The 21,530-nt window shown below is 46.7% G+C and overlaps 4 protein-coding genes across 6 annotated transcripts in view; 2 read left to right on the forward strand and 2 right to left on the reverse strand.

Annotated features, from left to right (window-relative positions):
* The window catches only part of appa (amyloid beta (A4) precursor protein a), a 7,039-nt gene extending 841 nt beyond the window's left edge, over positions 1-6,198 (forward strand). The window contains exons 2-11 of the mRNA XM_062447588.1: positions 5-40; positions 192-266; positions 454-607; positions 829-962; positions 1,113-1,212; positions 2,573-2,776; positions 2,894-2,947; positions 3,066-3,157; positions 3,657-3,803; positions 3,898-6,198. Coding sequence (XP_062303572.1) covers positions 5-40; positions 192-266; positions 454-607; positions 829-962; positions 1,113-1,212; positions 2,573-2,776; positions 2,894-2,947; positions 3,066-3,157; positions 3,657-3,803; positions 3,898-3,999 — 1,098 coding nt within the window. The 3' untranslated portion in view covers positions 4,000-6,198. The remainder of the gene's footprint in view (positions 1-4; positions 41-191; positions 267-453; positions 608-828; positions 963-1,112; positions 1,213-2,572; positions 2,777-2,893; positions 2,948-3,065; positions 3,158-3,656; positions 3,804-3,897) is intronic.
* An 860-nt stretch (positions 6,199-7,058) lies between these two features.
* atp5pf (ATP synthase peripheral stalk subunit F6) lies at positions 7,059-8,273 on the forward strand. The gene is made up of 3 exons (XM_062446980.1): positions 7,059-7,274; positions 7,377-7,501; positions 7,708-8,273. The coding sequence occupies exons 1-3, from the start codon at positions 7,105-7,107 to the stop codon at positions 7,734-7,736; spliced, it is 324 nt and encodes a 107-aa protein (XP_062302964.1). The 5' UTR covers positions 7,059-7,104; the 3' UTR covers positions 7,737-8,273.
* Positions 7,882-16,477, reverse strand: jam2a (junctional adhesion molecule 2a). 3 transcript variants are annotated; one of them, XM_062446976.1, is made up of 11 exons: positions 16,112-16,477; positions 11,939-12,004; positions 11,500-11,610; positions 11,184-11,333; positions 10,612-10,799; positions 10,210-10,312; positions 10,007-10,111; positions 9,805-9,817; positions 9,161-9,232; positions 8,878-8,911; positions 7,882-8,635 (listed from the first exon to the last, which is right to left on the reverse strand). In XM_062446976.1, exons 1-11 carry the CDS (start codon positions 16,161-16,163, stop codon positions 8,597-8,599), a joined length of 933 nt encoding a protein of 310 aa, XP_062302960.1. In that variant the 5' UTR covers positions 16,164-16,477; the 3' UTR covers positions 7,882-8,596. The 3 variants fall into 3 exon arrangements, with proteins under 3 accessions (XP_062302960.1, XP_062302962.1, XP_062302961.1); XM_062446978.1 differs by lacking the exon at positions 9,161-9,232 and having other exon boundaries at positions 16,112-16,476; XM_062446977.1 differs by lacking the exons at positions 11,939-12,004; positions 16,112-16,477 and adding an exon at positions 11,714-11,806.
* Positions 16,478-17,765: 1,288 nt separating this feature from the next.
* mrpl39 (mitochondrial ribosomal protein L39) lies at positions 17,766-20,478 on the reverse strand. The gene is made up of 11 exons (XM_062446779.1): positions 20,386-20,478; positions 20,216-20,268; positions 19,599-19,805; positions 19,355-19,494; positions 19,087-19,186; positions 18,889-18,956; positions 18,677-18,789; positions 18,498-18,563; positions 18,213-18,366; positions 18,049-18,096; positions 17,766-17,955 (listed from the first exon to the last, which is right to left on the reverse strand). Exons 2-11 carry the CDS (start codon positions 20,253-20,255, stop codon positions 17,839-17,841), a joined length of 1,053 nt encoding a protein of 350 aa, XP_062302763.1. The 5' UTR covers positions 20,256-20,268; positions 20,386-20,478; the 3' UTR covers positions 17,766-17,838.
* Positions 20,479-21,530: the final 1,052 nt, after the last annotated feature.

A 21,530-nucleotide genomic window follows, 5' to 3' on the forward strand; every position in this document is an offset into this window, starting at 1 on the left:
GGAGAGTCTGGAGGCCAAGCACAGAGACAGGATGTCCCAGGTACAAGGGAGGGGAGAGCGGGGTGATGGGGTGGAGGGAGGGAGGCAGGGGAGCAGACGGTACATCTGAATGCAGCTGATATCTGTGGGGGAAGTGTTATCTAGCCTACAGTAGATAACCGTGCTCTCTGTCCTGCGGCCCTCCTGTCTAGGTGATGAGGGAGTGGGAGGAGGCTGAGCGGGAGGCCAAGAGTCTACCTCGGGCTGATAAGAAGGCTGTCATCCAGGTCAGACACACACGCGCGCGCACACACACATATTTGACTATTACTGCTTGTGCTGTACAAATGTATTTTTGTGTGGGGGGAGTATGGTAACTTGGTTTATACCAAGTTACACAAACAAGTTGCGTGTTTAACTTGGTGTGTGTATCTAACTTGGTGCGTGTGTAACTTGCTGTGTGTGTGTGTGCAGCGTTTCCAGGAGCGCGTGGAGGCTCTAGAGCAGGAGGCGGCCAGTGAGAGGCAGCAGCTGGTGGAGACGCACATGGCTAGGGTGGAGGCCCTGCTGAACGACCGCCGTCGCCTGGCCCTGGAGAGCTACCTGACCGCCCTGCAGGCCGACCCTCCCGGGTACACACACACACACACGCAGACACAGTAACACAGACAGACATGTACATGAACACGTCGGTACGCGTGCCACCAATGAGTGTGTTCAGAGTGCCCACATTCTGTTCATCAGATGCTCCGACACACGGGGCCACGTTAAGACCGTTTCCCCCACACACACACACACACACACACACACAGACGTTCTGACTCACGAAACATCTGACTGTCCCCCCCGCCCAGCCTCGTCACGTGTTCAGCCTGCTGAAGAAGTATGTGCGCGCCGAGCAGAAGGACAGACAGCACACCCTCAAGCACTTTGAGCACGTGCGCATGGTGGACCCCAAGAAGGCGGCCCAGATCCGACCCCAGGTACAGGCCTCGGCCGGGGGGCACGCACACCCCGGAGAGAGCAACCCCTCTGTGTGGAGGCTCCTCTTGTGGTGGAGGAGGGATGGCTACATTCTCCATACTGTCGCTGCGGGCCAGGTGTTGATTGTGTGTGTGTGTGTGTGTGTCCAGGTGCTGACCCACCTTCGTGTGATCGAGGAAAGGATGAACCAGTCTCTGGGTCTGCTGTACAAGGTGCCCGGTGTGGCGGTCGACATTCAGGATCAAGTGGGTGAGTATCTTCCCCGTCTCTGTCTCTCTGTCTCTGTCTGTCCGTCTGGTTGGCTGTCTGGCAGTCGAAGGCAGACACTATCATTCATTAACTGGTAGTTTTTCAGTCTCGCTTCACAACAGTCGATGTGGCATTGTGTTACAAAATGGAGTTATTTGTGCTGGACATCTATAAATCCTTCCAAACAAACATTACCCCTCAGTATGAATGAGAACAGCCCCCCCCCCTCGCCCCTGTCTTTGTTAGGAGGTTGTTTGAGTTATATATTTGTGTGCGTCACTGAGCCATCTGGGTCTGTGCCTGACTCAGATACAATTTAGCTTTCCACTCTAAGCCCAACCACGGCTTCTACGACACACACACTCCCGCATACGAACGCATGCTGTTGACTTTTCTCTTAAGATCGTAAGATCGTGTCACGGGTGAAACCGATCGACTGGTCTGGGTCTTTTACCAGTTTATTTGTGTTTTTATTAGCCATAAATGTGGTGTGTACCTGCCTCGCTCTCAGGGTCCTATCCTGTTAGCTGTTCCACATTTCAGAACTGAATTTGGTATAAAGGGCTTTTGTGTACAATTCCATCTGCTTGGAACACCTTCCAAATCAGTTTCAGACTGGATGAACCAGATTGGTGTTTTAAAATCATTGATGAAGGATTTTGAGGGTGACATCCTGATCTGGAAATGTTTTTCAAGTTGTTTTAGGATTTTATTTTACCTCTGTGATTTTATCATTTAGATTATAGTTTTTCATGTTGCATAGGCGCAATAACATAGTGCTGCCTGTCTAGGCCAGGATTTCCTTGAAAAATAGATGTTTATATCTGTCAAATAAATAAATTGACTTTGCATTCATGAAATGTCACCGCGAAAGACATTTTCTGTTGAATGTTAAATCAGTATCAATCGAAGGGAAATTGAAGAAACCATTGATTCATGTTGTCGTTTTGGAATGAAAGGTGTTTCCACTCCCGTGGTTTTCTCCTCTTCTGTCTGGAGTGTTTGTTCGGGGACATCTCGGGGCTCATACACCCTTATTCGTTTCCAGTCAAAAACACAATCAGGCGCTGTTTGATTGTGTTCCTGACATTTTAATGTCGCAGTAAGTCATTCACACGGTTCGGCAACACAATATGGCTATTTGCTGCACTACTGAGCAGCAACAGAACTGTCCGTCCTTCCTTTCAATCTCTCTCGCTCTTTTTTCTGTTTTATTTCTGTATTCTTCCTATCAACGTCTCCCCTTCTCTTCACGTCTTTCTACCCCTCATCCTCTTCTCCTCTCTGGCCTCCCCCCATCTTCTCCTGATCCTCCCCTCCACCTACCTAACACACCCCCCCCCCCCCCTTCCTCCCCCAGAGCTGCTGCAGAGAGAGCAGGCCGAGATGGCCCAGCAGCTGTCCTCCCTGCAGAGCGACGTGAGGGTGAGCTACGGCAACGACGCCCTGATGCCCGACAGCACCTCCAGCCTGGACTCGCTGCCCAAGGAGGACGGCCTGGGCCTGGACGGCCTGGGGTTCATCCACCCCGAGAGCTTCAACCAGGCCAACACCCAGAACCAAGGTAGGAGACACGCGCGCACACACTCGGCACACTCCGACACGGAACAGTTCCGCATTATAAACGATTGTCATCCAGACATGAACTACATTCTCTCTCTCTCTCTCTCTCCTTCCTCAGTGGTTCCTGTTGACGCTCGCCCCATCCCTGACAGAGGCCTGCCGACTCGACCGGGTGGGTTGTGTGTCTGAGTCTGTGTTATCTTTACTTTGTGTGTGTGTGTGTAATAACGTGCAGCTGCAGTGTGTGTGTGTAATGTGTGTGTGTGTGTGATTGTCTGCATGTGTTCCAGTGTCTGGTCTGAAGCCAGAGGAGATTCCTGAGCTCAGGATGGAGGCTGAGGAGAGGCACAGCACCGGATATGAAGTCCACCACCAGAAGCTGGTACACACACACTCTCGCACACACGTAGCACTTAGTCTCCAGTGTGTCCTTGCAGCCAACTTGCAAGGTTGTCGCCATGGCAACCGTATCCCACAGAGACGGCGGCCTGCTAACGACCATGCCCGAGGACCGCCTTTCCTCCCGAGTCGTCGTTCTAATGGCCCTCACGCCGGCTCCCTCCCTCCAGCCACGGGAGCACTGGGCTTACTGCCCTAAATCCCTCTCCACGTCCTCCAATCTGAAACCCTTCACTTTCTACACCTAAGTGTAATCCCTTAATCCTGACATTCTATTACAAATCATCTTTCTGTCCGCTTTCTTGTTCGTTCGTTTGAGCCTTAAATTTGCCCGACCCTCTCCTACCTACATGCCTGCCCCTAATCCACTTCCCCTTGATCCCAAATCTCCACGAGGCAACCAAGCCTCCTGTAGCAGTGCCATTGCAGGCCTGGGTGTGTGATTGACAGGTCATGTCTTCATCCCCCCCCCCCTCCCCCAGGTGTTTTTCGCGGAGGACGTCGGCTCGAACAAGGGAGCAATCATCGGGCTGATGGTCGGTGGTGTTGTCATAGCGACCGTCATCGTCATCACCCTGGTGATGCTGAGGAAGAAGCAGTACACATCCATCCACCACGGAGTCATCGAGGTGGGGAAGTAGCGTGTGTGTCTGTGTGTCTTTTGTGTGTGTGTGGTCGTGCATTCAGGTGAGCATTGCTATAATCCGTCCCTCCCCGGTGCAGGTGGACGCTGCCGTCACCCCAGAGGAACGGCACCTGTCCAAGATGCAGCAGAACGGCTACGAGAACCCCACCTACAAGTTCTTTGAGCAGATGCAGAACTGAAGAATGCGCCGTGTCACCATCCCACCTTGACCACTGTCACCCCCCCATCTCTCGCCCCATAAACACCCTTCACCCCCATCCTCTCCTAGATGTGTCCCATGCCTAGCCTAGACCATCCCAGCCCCACCACCACCAACCTCTCCTGGTCTGGGGTGGGAGGAGAAAGCCCTCGTACTGGTCCAGGGTCAGTGTTAGCTTCTGGCTTGCGAATGCTGAGGTGTGGACTTGAGTAGAGAAACTGACCCTGCATCAGCACCTACGAGGTGTTGTGTGTCCCACACTGCTCCTCCTCCCCCCCCCCTCCCTGCACTACTGCACCCACTGTACACTGGGGTATAGGTGAGGTCTATGGGTCATGAATCCCCTCCCCCCTCTTTCTCTTTCTCTTCTTCTCTCACCTACCCGCCCCCGCACCCCTCCCCCGCCCCTCATATCTTTCTCTGTTCATTCTTATGACAGCTGTGCTGTGTTAGATCACACAAAGCTTTTAAGGATTCAGTGCTATTGATGATGTTGATGATTATTATATATGATGATGATAATGATGGCAACAATGTATTCTGAATGAGCTCTTTTGTTTTGGAGTTATTCTATCATTTCCGGTTTTGTTTTCCAAAAAAAAGAATCAAAATGTAAAAAAAAAAAAAAAAGAATTCTATGTAAAGATGACAATTGTTCTTTTTTTTATTGCGTGTTATGTACTGAAGTAATGCTTAAATCTAGCTGTTCTATTTAGTGCATGATGACGATAATGATGATGAGGGGGATTAAAAATGGTCTTTCCGGTTCTCTGAGAGATCTTTTCTCACGTATAGATTGTCATTCTAGCAAGATTGTAAATTTTTAGTATCTTCTCGTGATCACGTGACTCAAAACAACAATGAAAATATATGATAAATCTAGATGACTGGGCTCTCTGCTTTGATATCATGTGAAGTACACCTTGAGAGGTCTGTGCTTTTGAATTTGAAGATTATGTTCACGTTTTCTTTTTTTCCTTTTCTTTTTCTACCATGCTTATTCCTGGAGCTACGGGCCCTGGCTTGATCCGTATGTGTACATTGTTATTATGATCTGAAATGTATTGTGTTGGAATCCTATTGCGTTTGCAGACCTAAATGTCGAGGCTCTTCGACATGGCCCTATTTAATTTTGATTTCTTTTCAAACCCATGTCGTGCGTTTTTTTTAATGGTTTGGGGAAGATTTGGTGAATGTTTGGGGGGGTGGGGGGGACTAGGACAGGTGGGGTGGGGGTGGCGGGGCAGGACGGATGATTCTCTGTGTGTGTGTGTGTGTTCTCCAGTCTAGTTGGCGTTCTCGTCCGGTTCCACGTTTGCAAAAAAAAAATTAAAGCCCCTCTCCTTTGTTTAAGATGCAAAAATTTGAAATATCTAATAACAAGATACAGTAACAAGACATCCTGTAGGGTTAGCCCTCCATCTATCTCCTACCTTTCTCTCTGCTGACACCAGAACAGGTGCACTGCTAGAGGGTGTGCATGTGAGAGGGAAGGAAAGGAAGGAGAAAGGGGTAGAGGGAATTAGCTGTTCCAGATGGATGCCTAAGCCAGCAGGCCGTAAAATAGATTTTCTCCCCAGCCTTTCCACCCTTTAGGCATTCTCTTCACTTCATAACTGTCACAACACACTTCTTTCTAAAGACCCCAGATTAACCAAGCCTGTTTTTCGTGGCTGGATGTGGAGAGAACTGGCGATTTGTAAAGATTAATTAAAAGTAACTGGGGAGTAAAAAGAGGGATGCCAGGCTGATTGGAGGTTGTGACTCTAGAAGATTCCACAGCAGCCTCCTTGTCACCATCCATCTGAACACCCCGTTATTGTAAAACATCACTACAACACAACCCCAAGGGTTGTCTACTGCTTGTTAGTTGGGAGTGCTGGAAGCATGCATCTCATGAGTGGAGCCTTTGGTAGAAGGTTGGTTCTAGAGAAAGCCTTGTGAAGAATTGCTGATAGCTGAGAGAGGTGTCATGCTGCAATGGGTTAATCCATTGCTTTGGTTCAGAGGGTGTTTTTGACCAACTGAAAGCAGTCGAGTTGGAAGAAAAAGCAGGGTTTCTTTCTGTCTATTTGTGGCTTTATATCCACTGTGTGTAATTGTGCAAGCCATTTGCTTTGACTGGGAAAACGCTTTCTACACTGTATTCCATATAAATAAAGTTTTGAATGTACATACAGCTCCCTTGTGTGTGACTTATTTTGTTTAGTTTGGGTCTGTGCACATGCCACTTCAATACATCTCTGTATATGTATTAAAATATATATAACTGTATTCAAAGATAACTTCCCCTCATATGGGTAATGTAACATCTCTACTGAAAGAAGGGAAGAAAGATTAACAAATATGACTCATTTTGCAGTTTTCCAGTACTGCGCAAAGGGTTTGCGCTTTGATGCGCACGAAGCTTGACTGCCATTTCTACCCACAATCCACCGCTGCTCATCACATTCGTTTTATCGCTTTCCCGAGTGTCAAGGTGAGTGGTGTTTGAGACAAAGATGTGTAAAGAAACGAAAGTAATCTTACTTTCTTCAGCATTTCGGATAGTCATTACATATTAAGTCCAATTATAAAGATATGTCTTTGTTTTAAAAGTAAGAATGATGAAAGCAGACGGTTTAAGCAAGGCTAGGGTGCAAATCAGGTCAGCTAACTTTAGCAAGCTACTGTAGCGTATCTAGCTCTAACGCTTTAGCTACGCTGGCATGAACCTAGGAATACGAGCTACTTAGTTGCATTATTAGCAGTATACAGTAAGGCGTAATACAATGTACGTGAAAGGTTTTTAGATAGCTGTACAGATAAGGTCATATTAACCAAACATGAAAGAAAACACATGCTAGATAGCTAACTAGCGAGGTGCGTTCTTGTGACACTACTAGTCTCTGCTTGCAGATGCATGACACCAAATAGCAATGTATTTATATGGAAGGTGAGGATGTATCGTTATATAATGGTTCTACAGTATTTGAACTTGACGTCTGTAATGAAATGGCGATAACGATATTGCACATGACCTCGGAGCTGACAGACATCTTGCTATAACACATCCTCTCTTTTTGCCTAATCAAACAGTATCAGGATGGCGCTTCATCGCTTGTTCCAGCTGTCCGCGCTGCTACGCTCTGCCGTGTCATTGACACTTCGCAGGAACGTGGGTCTGTCCGCTGTCCTATTTAACCGGGCATCGGACATGGACCCCGTCCAGAAACTCTTCCTGGACAAGATCCGTGACTACAACACCAAGAGCAAGTCAGTCCTAGTTAACACTACATACGGCCCGTGTCCATGCTATTTAGAGACTGTTATAAGTTGGCACATCATTTGACCATCTCCCTGCTTCTACCTCCTCAGGGCCACTGGTGGGATTGTTGATGCAGGCACCACCTACCAGAAGAACTTGTCTGATGAGAAGACCAAGCTCCAGAGGTTATATGGTGCCGGTGACCTCACCAAATTCCCAGACTTCCAGTTCCAAGGTGTGTAAAATAACCAGGGTTTGATCTGGTCCTATATTTAGAGATCACATTTCTCTCGTCAACAAAAGCTGCTGTTGACCTGAGAGCTATTTTTTTATGACTGTGTCGCTGATGTTTGCCCGCTTGAAATATTTGGTACTTCAATGTAGGTTATGAGCGCTCTTCATGTATAAAAGATTGAGAATCATTTCTCCTTTCTCTTTCAGACCCCAAGTTTGATGAAGTGGTCAAGTAAATGGTCATGGCGTCTGTCCTAAATGTCACCACTATAATGTACTATTTAATAAATGAAATGGATGTATTAATGATGCTATGTATTTTCCATCATTTTTGTAGGGATACCCAGACTGTTCCAATGCATAATTATACACACTTGACAATTTGCTGTTTGATAAGAAAAACGACTCTTTAATTGAGTGCATATCATAAGGAACAAACTTAACTCATCCATACTTTATCTAGAAAACATACACTCAGGTATACAGACACACACTTCGGAGAACACAGTAGCATAATAATACTTAAAATGCAAGTAAGGCAAATTTTGACAAAGAAATAGAAAAATAAGGTAAACCCAAAGCGAAAGGCACAGGTTATCAGAGACCATGCAGGCACATACAGGTCACAAGGGATCTTAATAAGCTTAAATGGCGGCTTCAAAACATTTACAGTATGTCCCAGTTAAGAACCTGATGCGTTTAAAGCAGAGGAATACGATTTTAAGGTGGTGGTGCTGTACACTGTGGTTCCCTCATGTCCACAACTTTACATGTTGTATCCCAAAAACATTTCAGTTTTTGGTTCCCCAAATTGTAGTTCATGTTTTGGCCAATGGAGGGGGATAAAGACTTTTCATATTTAGCCACCAGTGGGGGTGAGAGTTCCATGTAACTTCACAAGGGGGGGAAACAGGCTTTGTTTTCCCAGACAGGCAGAGAAGGCTAAGTTGCCTTGACGAGGTGTCTATTTTTAAACTCCATGAGGAGAGAAGAGTGACTGGGCAAGAGAAACAACTTCAAGGAACATCAATGAAGACTCATCCAGTGTTGGCACAGCAATATGAACCTGAAGCAGTGTCTGGAGATGGCTGGATCCTCACAGCATGAATGACTGAGTGTGTTTGAAGTCTTGAGGCTTAAAAAAAAAAAAAAGATCAGGAAATGAAGCATTCTGTGTCTTTTATTCTTATATGCAATTTTGTTTAGTATAAATCATGTATACTATATTATCTAGCTTTTTGCTGAATCATTTCATCAATTGGGCCCCGTGGGCAATGCATGAGCCAGAGAAACCCAAATCAGCACTTCTCTGTCACAATCCATCAGTATTCAACTCACAAAGAAATCAGCAGAAAAGCAGATTCACTAAATACTCACATTTTGTGGAGGAGCACAGTAGTTGGTGTTGGGCCTGGAAGAGAAAGAGAAACGGTCTACAGATAAGACTGTTGGGAATACCCAAAGCAGGATAAAGAGACAAGCAGCAGCTGTAGCCTGAACATCGACTAGATGTCTGAAGCTGTTTCTTTGCCGTGCCTATTTTCTGGGGGAAGAGCTTTTAACTAAAGTCTTTGTAAGGACATGGTTGGTTGTGTCTCTTAACGGGGCGAGTCTGTCGGCCATTTTAGGGTCTGTGTGTCTGTCTGAGGGTCAGACTCACATGTCCTCTGTTCTGTGGAGGTTCTGGCTGCTGATGTGGGCCACACCGTGACACTGGGGGATCCAAAATGACCTGCAGTGGGTACATTTACGGGGGGGATCGTAGGACAGAGTTGAGTGCAGGGGTTGGGGCGGGGGCAATTTAGTTTCACGCTGCACACCACATGCTTAGGGGTTACGGTCAAAACACAACCATACTGAGTGGGAAAGCTAATCGCAATGCTGCCAAATTTTTGTGTTAGCCAATTAAAATGTAAGAGAGGGCGTGACTTGTGGCGGCAGCTAATCCGCTCAGTGATCCAGTCAGTAATTACTGCAGCCAGTAGTGGAGTCCTTCAGTGTTTGAATCTGTTTTTGACATTATCTTTGGTCTTTGACCTGACTTAGTGCTTGTCAAGTAGTGGTAAATGACAACACAGATTCTCATCAACTGCTCAGCACCTGTTAGTGTCTGTATGCACTGGTGGACAACCAGACCCCACTGCGTTTACACACACCTGTTAGACTTCACAAGCCTGACCCAGCATTAAACTCGCGCGCGTGTGTGCGCGCGCTTGTTGGAACAACCACTCTCACGTCTGGCGAGTTGTAGTGCAGTGTATGTGGGCTATTTTTAGTCAAAGGAGGAGTGACACTCGTGCTTACCGTCCTTTTTGCCCTAGAGAGAGAGAGAGAGAGAGAGAGAGAGAGAGAGAGAGAGAGAGAGAGAGAGAGGGGTTACTTTTTGAGATTTGTCAATATGGACACAAACAATAGAAAATTCATATCCATCAAGTAGCTGTTAACTGACCATATACATTGTTAGATGACTATAGACACACACACACACACACATGCAGAGACTCACTGGTGAAATAGCCATTGCGGTGGGCATAGAAGCCTCCAACTCCACAGATGGCGACCAAGCATATCACCACAACTGCAGCTACGACCGCTGGGATGTTGACATCATCTGAGAGAAGAAGATGCACAAAATCTAAAATGTGGGCATACCAAGACACTCACTCCACCTTTAAAAAAAAAAACACACACCCTCACACAGTCACATACCTATCTTCATGCGTTTTCCCTCACACATCTTGGATGGTCCCACTCCATTTGAGGCCAGACAACTGTACTGTCCAGTGTCTGTCCTGGACACCGTCCTAAACTCCTGAATGGGGAAGCGAGAAATATGGAGGGATATATATTTCATTTTCATTTCATTTAGTCATTTAGCAGACGCTCTTATCCAGAGAGACTTGCAGTAAGTACAGACACATTCCCCCCGAGGCAAGTAGGGTGAAGTGCCTTGCCCAAGGACACGTCATTTTCACGGCCAGAATCGAACCGGCAACCTTCTGATTAATAGCCCGATTCCCTACCGCTCAGCCATTTGACAACCTATAGAATAACCCCCCCAAAAATGTGCAGGATGTGTTGAAACTACTTGTTCAGGGTGCCTTCTCTCACCAGGATGCCCGTCATAGGGTTGATTTTGTAGGTGGCGTTGGCTAAGTGGGAGGGAACCAGGGGCTGGTCATCCTTGTACCAGGAGTAGGTGGCAGGGGGGATGCTCTGACGGTCCCTACAGCGCAGCTGCACCACAGAGCCCGTCAGCGCTGAGCTGGGGATGTCACAAGACGGGGTGTGTGGGGGCACTGTGGGACACACACACACACACCCCAGGATAGCATCAGACAAAGGGACAAACAAATAGTTCCTCAGTAAGTACAGCAAATCATCCAAGACTAGAAGTGCAACAGTTCTAACAGTATTTCAGTGGTGTTAAGAGCCAAGGAACGGTCTGTATTTTAACCAGACACAATGCAACAATACTCCTATCCACTTCAATATTACATAGTTCGATAGGTTAATGTTACAATAACATCAAATCTAAGTGCAACATCTTAATCAACAGTTACAATTGTCAGTCAACATAAGACAGTTGATTCAATGCAGTGAGGAACAAATAGACAGGCAGACAAGCAGACAGACCAACAGGCAAGCAGGCATATAGTAAATAGGCAGACAGACAGCCGTACCCAGAACTTTGAGGGTGATGTTGGTCTCTCCCAGGGTCAAAGTGTCTAAAGGGGCGCTGATCTCACAGCGATATTGGCCGGCGTCTTTCTGGCTCACCCGCCTCAGCGTCACCGTTGCCCCCTCAATCTCCGCTCGTCCGGCAAAGTTTCCTGGGAAGCACGACAGCGGATGAGAAAAAAAAAGATCCTTCTTCCTGATAAACACGTACTGAACATGTATCTTAAATCAAGGCATGTGGGGGGAGAAAGAGTGACAGGGAGGGATAGAGGGAAAGAGGGAGTAATTGGGAGAGAAGAGGAGAGAGAAAGATCATACCTCTGAAGTCGCCTTCAAAGTAGACAAATGACACGTCCGTGTCTTTCTTCTTCCACTCGATGCGCGGGTTCTGCTCTTTCTCCGTCTTGAACTCGCAGGAGAGAACGGCATCTGCATGCAGACAGGCCGACAGAAAGTGTGGGAGAATGAGAGAAAGACATAGTAAATACACAATAGAATAACACTGGGAAGGGATAGATCAGTGGTTCTCTACCCTGGTCCTCAGAACCCCTTGTCCTGCAAGATGAGTCCCTCTTCCAACACATCTGATTCAAATGAAGGGGTCGTTATCTAGCTCCGCAGAAGCCTGGCAACAACCATTCATTTGAATCAGGTGTGTTGAAGCAGGGGGAATACCTAAAACATGCATGGCAGGGGGGTCCCGAGGACCAGGGTTGAGAACCACTGGGATAGATGATAAATGGGGTGACCATCTTACCTGCACCTTCACGGACTTCCACCTTGGGCCGGCTGGTAAACACAGTAACAGGAATGGTGGGTGGGCCTGTAAAACAGATTAGGGAGAACGACAGTGAGATTCTCTTGCCTGCAGTACCCCTGTCATCCATAAGAGGGCAGAGGTAGCGTCACACATGATGAGGACATGCACTTAGCGGGTGAGAGAGAGGCTTCCCTGTATGCGGCCTCAGATGACGATGGGATTACCAAGAGGTGTAATCCTAGGAGTTATCCAGCGTCCGTATGTAGCTTTAAGGGATGTGTAAGGAGAAGTTCAGTGGGTCTAATTTGAGCTGGCATGTAGTTGATGGCCTCTGATTGGCGTTGAAATGTATTTCTGGCGTTCAAAGGCTGCCATTGATTCCTGTTATCTTGACAGGAACAGGAAACAGATGCAACCCTTCCTGCAAGCTGATTGGTGAGGCGGTCAGGATTATTGTTTTGTCAGCCTGCTTCTGTTGGCAAGTCGCCTTGGGAAACGCCTATTCTTCATGTGTAAACTCTGAGATTTTTTGATGGTTCATGTGTGAATGCAAAACTGAACACATGCAACACATGAATACACTGCCTTTGATTGTGTGCTTCATGTTTCAGAATATAACATCTCCATTTGTTTCATTGAACACCAAGATGTACAGTGCACTTAGCAACCCTTGATTAGACATAATCGTAAACAAAATCAGTGTAGGCTTGTTAACCTATATATTGTTGGGCAACATCCCTTGGGTTGCTTGACAAACAAGGTGTTTGCGCTTGGCACACAGCTAAGCCATCGGTCGATCAAGTTTATCAGAGGACACGTCATCCCTATGAAGCACTCAGAGCTGGCAGTGAGCTAGCTCCCTCTTTGATGGGTCTTGCTTGGTTTCTGCTTCCTGTGTGATTCTATTAGCAGACCAGGGTAGGGAGTAGATAGAGAGTGGAAGGTCAAGGGACTGGCTTTAGTCATTGTCCTGCTGTGGCTGTGGCTCTGGCTGCTGGAGGGCAGATGTATAGAGGAATGGTGGAAGTCAACACAATAGCAGTGGAGCAAAACACAGGAAGTGTGTGGAGACCACAGGAAGGAGACCATTATGGGTGGCCATGACAGGGCTTGCTGTAAGCTAGGCCCAATATTTCCGCTACGTCCACTATACCAGAATACCTAATGAATCATGCTCAGCACGCGTTGACACGCGCAAATGCATCAAGCTGGAGTGAAGGGTACATTTACCTATTTTATTAAACATACTTTGACATTATAACAGCATCTTTTTTTTTGCCTTGTTTTCACACCCCCGCAGACATTTCAATACCGTCCGAGATAATAGCAGCATCATGTTTTGGGGTTCCCATCCCGCTTGCCTGTGTGCGTTGTTTTGTGTAAGTAACGAGGTTATCAGTGCCGCTGGTGTAGGGAGTGTGGCCTTGCAGCGGTGCCTAGACATACTTTTCTAAGAGCCTTTGTTTTTCTACATGGATGAACACAGGCAGAGAGAAAGAGAGAGAGGGGTAGGGAGAGAGACAAAGAGAGAGATAGAGAGGGAAAGGAGGGAGGGAGTCGAGGGTGAGAGAAAGTAATGGAGGATGATGGAGGAAGAAAGAAGGCTCATATTGGGAGACATGGATGGTACTGAGAGTAAGAGGACGAAACAGAAAAGTGAAAGAAAAAAAGTGAATTACACAGAGAGAGAGAGAGAGAGAGAGAGAGAGAGAGAGAGAGAGAGAGAGAGAAAGAGAGAAATGGATATATTCTATGACAGTAGCATCCCGTTGCATTGAAGAAACTTGTCACAGTGTATCAGCCGTGGTGAGCGACACCTCGCTGAGGGTTGTCTCTTAGAGGTAGCAGAGATTCAGCGACCTGACACAGGGCCCACACTTCCCCTCTCTGCCTGCCTGCCTGCCTGTCTGCTGCTCTGCCTGAACCAACTGACATGTCTGAACTGTCACACACACACTCGCTCACTCACACACGCCACCAACACACAGCATGCATGCCGTGAACACACAAAAACACACGCACGCACTCCCCGATTTCAACGACGCACGCCCAGCCTGATGTCACAAAACGTACACACACATATACCGTGACTACACAGACAAACACAGACGGAAGGCAAACACATCCGTCACACCCTATAGACTTCACCGTACATACTCACAGAGGTCCGGCCCCAAAACAGAAACACAACTTCCACATCCGAATCAGAAAGGGTTTTATTCGCCATGAAAGTTCGCACAGACAAGGAATTTACTTGGGAAAGTAAATTCCTTGGTGTACAAGTCTAACTATACTAAAGGTACAAAGTCGAACTAATACTAAGGGGCTAACGTAGTTAGACTTTGTACCTTTGGTATAGTTAGACTTGTACACCGCATGCGCTCGCACACACACTCAGTCACGCATGTGTTCACTCACTCGGACTGTTCTGGGAGCTTTGAATAATGGTCCACCTGCAGCGTTCTCACACAAAGTCTGTGGATATTCAAAGGCATACATCTACAGAAGAGACAGCCAGCACAGAATCCAGGGACAGAGAAAGGACAGTTTGTGTGTGTGTGTGAAGGGGTGTGGGTGTGTGTGTTCCCCCCCTTGAGAACAAAGCCCCTCTGTATCAGTGTAACCCTGCACTCCACTGTGTGCAACAGCTGGCCTCGTCAAGGCCTGGGGGTGAGGGGTCCAACAGGGAGCCCCACCCTGGCGTACATACCCCGAAACCACAACAGCCGGTAGACACACTACCTACCCAGCTGTATGAAATAATCCCTACGATCTAATATTACACAGGCTTCAATCGTGTTTTTGCACAAACACCCCAACTCATAACAGTGAATAGGATAACTCTAACCCTATCTGGCTATGTTTCCTGATCCAGATTAAGATGATTCATGTCATACTGCCTATTCCAGGGTTCCCACACCTTGTTCCACATCAAATTCTGTGACTTTTAAGGATCGTTTTCCCTCAAATTCAAGAACTCAACATTGCTTGTTTTGCTGCACAAATTGCAGGTGGTTATCTCCCACTGGGAAAGTGTTATGACAGAGCCTGTTATGTCTGTAGGTCAGATACCATGGCAGTGGCCACTTTGTCCAAAGAACTGATAACCCAATCTGTGACATTGGAACGTAAAGTCACAGTACACACAATATGAAAGTTACTTGACAGGACAGCATTGGATTAGATGTACTGAGTAATGCGAGCGGGAGAGTTATCTTCACACATTTGAGATTATTCAGAGGACTTGAAGTTATGGAACTGTATACCCCCCCATTAAACAATAACTTCTACTGTATATGATAGAGGCCATACTGTATATCTCAACTGTGGATTCAAGTACTGAAAACAGATCCTGTCTTTCACTTTCAACTTTTAAGGTCTTATTTTACCTTTCTAGATTTCACAAACTTTAAAGGATTTTCAAGACTTGTGGGAACCTGTTATTCTGATGAGCAGAAACAATAGCAGGCTCCATGACCATGGAGCAGAGCAGAAGGAGCTGCCTAAGAAAGATCCATTAGTCTGGTCTAGGACGACCGCAGAACCACAACACTGCAGCCTCCGGGACAGGCGGGAGCCAACATGACAGTGGACAGGACAGGAACACAATCTGGGTCCTGTGGACCACATCTAATCAGGACGGGAACAGTTCAGACGAAGCAGCAGTAGGCTACCCTGGTCTGCCGTGTCTGTGGCCCTTCCCAGAGCAGTGTGTTGATGCCAGGCCAGCCTGCTAGCAGGGCTAGGGGTGGGGTGGGGGCACACCCTGGGTCTCCTCAACTGGACAGCAGCCAACTACAACTCAACACCACCCGCTGTGGTCACCCCTCTCAGATTCATGGTGGAACATACTTTCATGACTGGCCACTCATGGGAAGAGGATTAGATGTGAAGATCTATACATCTACAGTAACAAACTATGTAAGATATCCTCCTAATATTGCTGTTCACGAGCCAAGCTGACAGTACTATGAAAACAGCTATGATCATAACAATACAATGCACTTTTTATTTATGATTGTGTATCAGATTAATTAGGTGGACATCCATCTTCTTCTTAAACACACACACACACAGTCAGACAAAGCTTCATGTAATTTACAAAAGGGTAGAAAGCATCGCAAACCTATGATATATTTAAGTCCTCATTGATGGAATAAGGCTACTTACACTGTATAATTAAGATGACAATAGACAGCAACAGTGACGCTTTCTCCATCATCAATTCCTGATGTAAAAAATATACGTCTTCCTCGAAAGGAGAGCTTCTTCTGAACCTTCGCGCCTCTTCTTGCACTTATTCACAACTCCAAAATCCAATTAATAATCGAAATTATTTTCCAACGCGGGGCATTCCAATCGAGGTCGCACTTTCGGACTCTTTTGCAAACTATTAAGCGCTCCGGCCACGACGTAGTTAGAGGCAGCGTGTGTCTCCCAACCTCCTCAGGTCTCCTCTTAGTAATTACACTGTGGTATCGGCTCTTCGATGTCCTGCTGTCGCGATCGGAGAAGGTTCTTGGATGAGTGGAAGGGAGGGGTGGGGGAAAGGTACTAACCACGGCATGTGAAGAGCGCGGCGCTGTGTTCAAGACGCGCACTACACTTGTGCACCGTACGCTCAACCAATGCCGCCCCAGCTCACTCTCTGGCAACATCGAACGTAACTAGTAAATTAACACTTAGATAACACTTGTTTGTCTTGCTTTACTAAATAATAGGTTAAGGAAAGGGAAGTGACACCTGTGGGTAGGTGTGACTTTGGTGGTTTACAAAAATTGACAATAGCTCACAATGGTGTAATTAGATTTGATTGAGACAATAGAAGTCGTACTGAAAGCAATTCAAACAACCCCGAAATTAACTGACCATAGCAAAATCTGATGTATTCTTTCCGTTTATCTGCCGTTGCTATTTTAACCCCGATGAAATGTCAAATGTTCAGTACCCCCATTTGAAGAGTATCTCTCAATTAATGAGCGAAAAAGGAGACTTTTAAACGTTGCTCATTTAAAAGTCCAAAACACTTAAAACTCAATAACTTCTGAAGATTTCCCAAACATTTTTCCCAATCATGTTCTACAATTGCCAGGAATTCTTGGCTGTGGTGCAAACATTTCAATTGCTGTATGGTGGGGACACATGGGTGGGCATATGTCTTTGGGTGTGTCACACACACACACACAAACTGAGTGTCAAAGTGTGGTGTATATGAGTATGGGCAACAGCTGTGAAGTCACAAACTTTCTACCTCAAGTCTCTCTAGGTTTCTCTTTCTCTCTTCAGGGAAGCGTCACCAGCCTTCATGCATAAAGGGCCAGGTCAACGTGTGGTTCGTGAAACAATTACAAAGAACATCCTTAAAATGATATACATCTGATAATACACCCAACCTCAGTCTGTCAACTGACCAGGTAGTTCTGACTAATCTAGTTGACTTTCTCACCCCTCCCCGACACACACTCTTCTAGCACCTGTCTGAAAGTGACAGACACAGCAGCTGCTCTATACTGACAGTCAGCCTCCACACACCATTGCCTTTGTCTCAGGGCAAACTGCTGACTGTTAAATACACACACACACCCCACTTTGACTTACATGTTGTCAGCTGAGCAGTTAAAGACCCATGCAAGCACACCTCACAGTAAAAGCACATTATTATACCTCGCTCACTGGGCACAGTGGTCTGTCACAAACAAACAGAGAAGTTATCCAATTGTGCTTTCAAGTTGAAAATCAAGTAAATGTTAAATGTATCATACACTTTTCCCAATCAGTATATATATATATATAAAAAAAACACACACATAAAAATGTGTCAATAATGAGTTTAGTTTAAATTTATTGAACAAATACAACAAAGATATGCAAGTATGTATGATGTGCAGAGATATGTTTTAGTTGTTGGCTGCCGGGGTCAGTGTCTCAGTGGCAGGGGGTGGAGTCACAGCAGAAGGGGGTGGGGACAGCATATCTGGAGCTGCTTTATTGGTTGATCCTGTAGGCACTTTAAGCTACGGGGAGAACAAACCAGTGAGATTACAATATAAACTCCAGTTATGAAACTGGAGTTTAATACTCTGAAAATCTGTGCGAGGATACCTTACCAGTTTCTCAGCTCGACTTCTAAGCTTCCTCCAGACTGTGTGATGAGCCTTTGAGGGGAGGAGGGGGACCGAACAGGGAATTATTCTCTTCTCTGACAGAAAGATCCACACATAAAGGGGACATATAGCTCAATGTCTGCACCTAAACAGGTGTGTTATTGTACCTGTAGCTGTAGGGGCAGCGAGAGCCCCTGCACACGGCGCTGGAGACCCCAGGGACCCTTTCCCAGAGTGTGGGCGGCCGTCACCTCGTACTGGGAGCATAGACCTGTCCTCGCCACTAGGGGGCCCCCAGTCAACAGCACATGGTCCCCACACCTAGAACACAGACAGTGGGGTAAATACAGGTTGGGTCTTAGGAGCATGGAGAAGTTTCTGTGTGTGTTGCGCAAGTGTGTAACAGACCTAAAATGACTGTGGACGTAACTATTTGTGTCTGGGTCTCTCACCTGTAAAGTGTCACTGTGCCTCTATCGCTCTGCGCTGCCTTCTCCTCCACCTCCTCCTGTTTACACCTGCACACGCACACACACTTATTACAAGACTGTACTCACATCATTTCTATAGAGAAAAAGACAGAAAAACAATACGACAGAGAGAAACCGAGAGAGAAAGGGAAGGAGGGTACCTGCTGTGGGAGAAGACCTCCAGGGCTACAGAGGGCGCCACCTCCAGAGGTTCCCAGGGCAGGTCCCGGTGGATCAGCTGCTGGACTCCCCGGGTCAGGGACCTCAGAGACTCCTGGGGGGGGGGCAGATCAGACCAGACCATGTCTACAAGACATCCTAAAAACGGCACCGACACAAAAGGAAAAACATGGATGAAAGAGCCCCCGCGCACCTCATTGGGTTCCCATGAGTCTAACTGTGGATCCAGCACCACATCACAACAGAACGCTCCTGCCGTCACTGTGGAGAGAGATGGAGACAGGGAGGCGTGAGGGACAAACACTGCTGCATAATATCCCTGGTATATCAAATGGTACTTAAGTATTCAGACCTGTGTGTGTGTGTGTGTACGTGTGTCCAAGGACAGTACCTGGCACCTCTAGGATTGGGAGCAGCTCCACCGTGAAGTCTTCCTTAAAGGCATCCTCCAGCACCTGGCCCAGCAGGCCTGCACATGACCTCCAGTACGCCTGGCCAACAGGAAGGGGAGGGAAGACTTACAGAGCAGCCAGGCACATCAGTTAAACCAGACCAACGTCTTAACTTGGTACAGTGTCTGCTATCCCATGGGTTGTCCACCATCACGAGAGACAGGTAGATACCTGACAGTTTGACCGACAGACAGTGGCAGCCAGTACCTGGTTGACAAGCTGGGGGTCGGAGTCTTTGAAGGTGAGCAGGGAAAGGGCGCAGGACTGGGTGAGGGGCTGGTGCAGGGGCCAGGGCGCCCCATCCACCAGCGCCAGGGCAGAGTTGGTGACATGCCACTCTGTCAAATCTGAGAGAGAAATAAAGAGCCAGTCATTGTCTTATTCAGACACAGCCAACATCTGAAGACCAATCCCTTCTGTGCACACACACAATTTTGTTTACTGAACTTACGCCGTGCACAACTGTGTGGAGTAGACATTCCCTTGTTCATGACCAGCAGGGTCCCTTGCAGACCATGTCCTTGCAGGGTCACCTCTATCTTCTCCGTGCGGGGATACAGGGCGCGTTGCCGAGCCTGTTCACGGGAGAACACCGCGCTGCGCTGTACTTGCAAGTCGGTGGCCAATGGACGGACAGCCGCTACGCTGGACGCCAGACCTGAACGATGCCAGGAAGTAATACGCGATTAGAGGGTTATTCTAAACGTTTCAAGCAGTTTGAGCTAACTGCCCACCCATCCAAAAAATACTAGCTAGTTAACGCTTCTGTTCCCAGTTGTTTTCACACCTGACTGTAGAATTACAAATAATACAGGCTTTAAACCACCTAGTGTGTGCTAGCTAGCTAAAAACATTTTGTCAACGTTTACTAGATTGGCCAAGTTCACATTTAGCATTAGACACACCGTCGACCTCATCTCACAATTTAAACATATTTATAGATTTGTATGACATTAAAATAAGGAAACCCCAAGGTCACACAGGGAATATCAGCGCTAGCTCGCTTTCTCTGGCCAGCTAGCTCTTAGCTGGCATTGCAGTTCTGCAGAAAAGGGATGGTGTACTTACGGCGCAATAGAAGATGACACATGGTCCTCCTACACGACATGGTGTAATATTCCCTGTACAATTACTGAAATTATTTAATAGTTCAATAGCAAAGCTGAGCATGGAAAATATTTCAGTTTTCTGTAGTTGACTTTAAGCTACAGAAACTGTCAAAAGGACGCCATGCGTACTCGGGTGCAAGTCTTATTTATGTCCGTGTTGTATGTCGGGCTAGTGATAAGAGTTCCAGTCATCAGCCATTTGTAGAGTGGAGGCTGTTCTACAACATGGTCAGTAGGGGTAGCTGTTGCTGTATTTCAGAGATTTCCTCAATTTGATTTAGTAACTGTTGTCACAAAAATATATCTTTTAACAGTTATTTTCAACTCCAAAGCACTCCACCTCTCCACCCGGGCACCCACACCTCCCACTCACTCCATTAGTGTCCCTGTCATTCTCCCCTTCCTGTTCTCTCTCGACAGGTGCTGCTATGAAATGTCTTGACTGTCTGTGCCAATAAGCTGCCAGGGTGAGGTAAAATAATATCTACGTTGGCTACATCATTCTTAAAGTAGGAGTAAGGACATGTTTGTTTCCACAACTTGATAGAGTTCCAGGACTGTAATAGAGGCTATGTGACAGATGCTTGTATTAGACTAGGATAAGTAGTTGGCATTCATTAGCAGGAATGTCTGCTAATGGATCTAAGACATTGTGCTGGAGAACAGAGCTGGATCCAAACGCAATGAATCAGACTGAGACCACTGTATCTTATTTGTTCCATAAAGTGTGGAGGAAAACCTGTATGTATATACCGGCCTGGCATCCTATGAAGTTTTATGAATAATCTAGTATGTATTTCAGTCTTGTATGCATTGTTTATTAGCATTACTGATCTATGGACACACATGCACACCATAGCATAGCGTTTATATCCTGGGTCCTATCTTGTGTCGTAGCTGCTTCTGTAGCCGTGACTGTCAACACCCTGATTCATTGATAAATCATGTCTGGTGATACCATCAGTCACTGTACTTCCTGTAATTACATGGCCTGTGCCGTCTCGCCTGTGCCGTCTCCCAAGTCAACTTGCTGTTGATCCTCAGGGTTTCTGTCTCCAGGGCCTCAGCAGGTTTAGGGCTCACACTTCCTGTTCCTGAATACAGGATTAACACAGAGGCCTGTGTCTTCCAGGAATTGGAGGGTGAACATTTGACCACAATATATAACAACATAAAATGTATTGGAGGTGATATAAAAATCTCAATGTGAAAATGTGCGTAGTGACTAATGGATTAGAGGTTGTGTAGTGTACTTACGCATATTATGTAAAGAT

This window comes from Osmerus eperlanus, chromosome 21, assembly GCF_963692335.1.
Source record: "Osmerus eperlanus chromosome 21, fOsmEpe2.1, whole genome shotgun sequence".
NCBI classification, from domain to species: Eukaryota; Metazoa; Chordata; class Actinopteri; order Osmeriformes; family Osmeridae; genus Osmerus; species Osmerus eperlanus.

What these genes read in the sequence shown, in the direction of transcription:
- atp5pf (XM_062446980.1), top strand. Translation starts at nt 7,105, where the DNA reads ATGGCGCTTCATCGCTTGTTCCAGCTGTCCGCGCTGCTACGCTCTGCC. An exon ending in GACTACAACACCAAGAGCAA is followed by an intron (nt 7,275 to 7,376) that starts GTCAGTCCTAGT and finishes CTACCTCCTCAG; the next exon opens with GGCCACTGGTGGGATTGTTG. An exon ending in CCCAGACTTCCAGTTCCAAG is followed by an intron (nt 7,502 to 7,707) that starts GTGTGTAAAATA and finishes TTTCTCTTTCAG; the next exon opens with ACCCCAAGTTTGATGAAGTG.
- jam2a (XM_062446976.1), bottom strand. Translation starts at nt 16,163, where the DNA reads ATGATGGAGAAAGCGTCACTGTTGCTGTCTATTGTCATCTTAATTATA. An exon ending in TGTCATCTTAATTATACAGT is followed by an intron (nt 12,005 to 16,111) that starts GTAAGTAGCCTT and finishes TCTGTTTTACAG; the next exon opens with GCCCACCCACCATTCCTGTT. An exon ending in CTCCACAGAACAGAGGACAT is followed by an intron (nt 8,912 to 9,160) that starts GTGAGTCTGACC and finishes TTTCTCTTCCAG; the next exon opens with GCCCAACACCAACTACTGTG.
- mrpl39 (XM_062446779.1), bottom strand. Translation starts at nt 20,255, where the DNA reads ATGTCGTGTAGGAGGACCATGTGTCATCTTCTATTGCGCC. An exon ending in GTGTCATCTTCTATTGCGCC is followed by an intron (nt 19,806 to 20,215) that starts GTAAGTACACCA and finishes GGCATCGTTCAG; the next exon opens with GTCTGGCGTCCAGCGTAGCG. An exon ending in GAAGTCGAGCTGAGAAACTG is followed by an intron (nt 17,956 to 18,048) that starts GTAAGGTATCCT and finishes TTCTCCCCGTAG; the next exon opens with CTTAAAGTGCCTACAGGATC.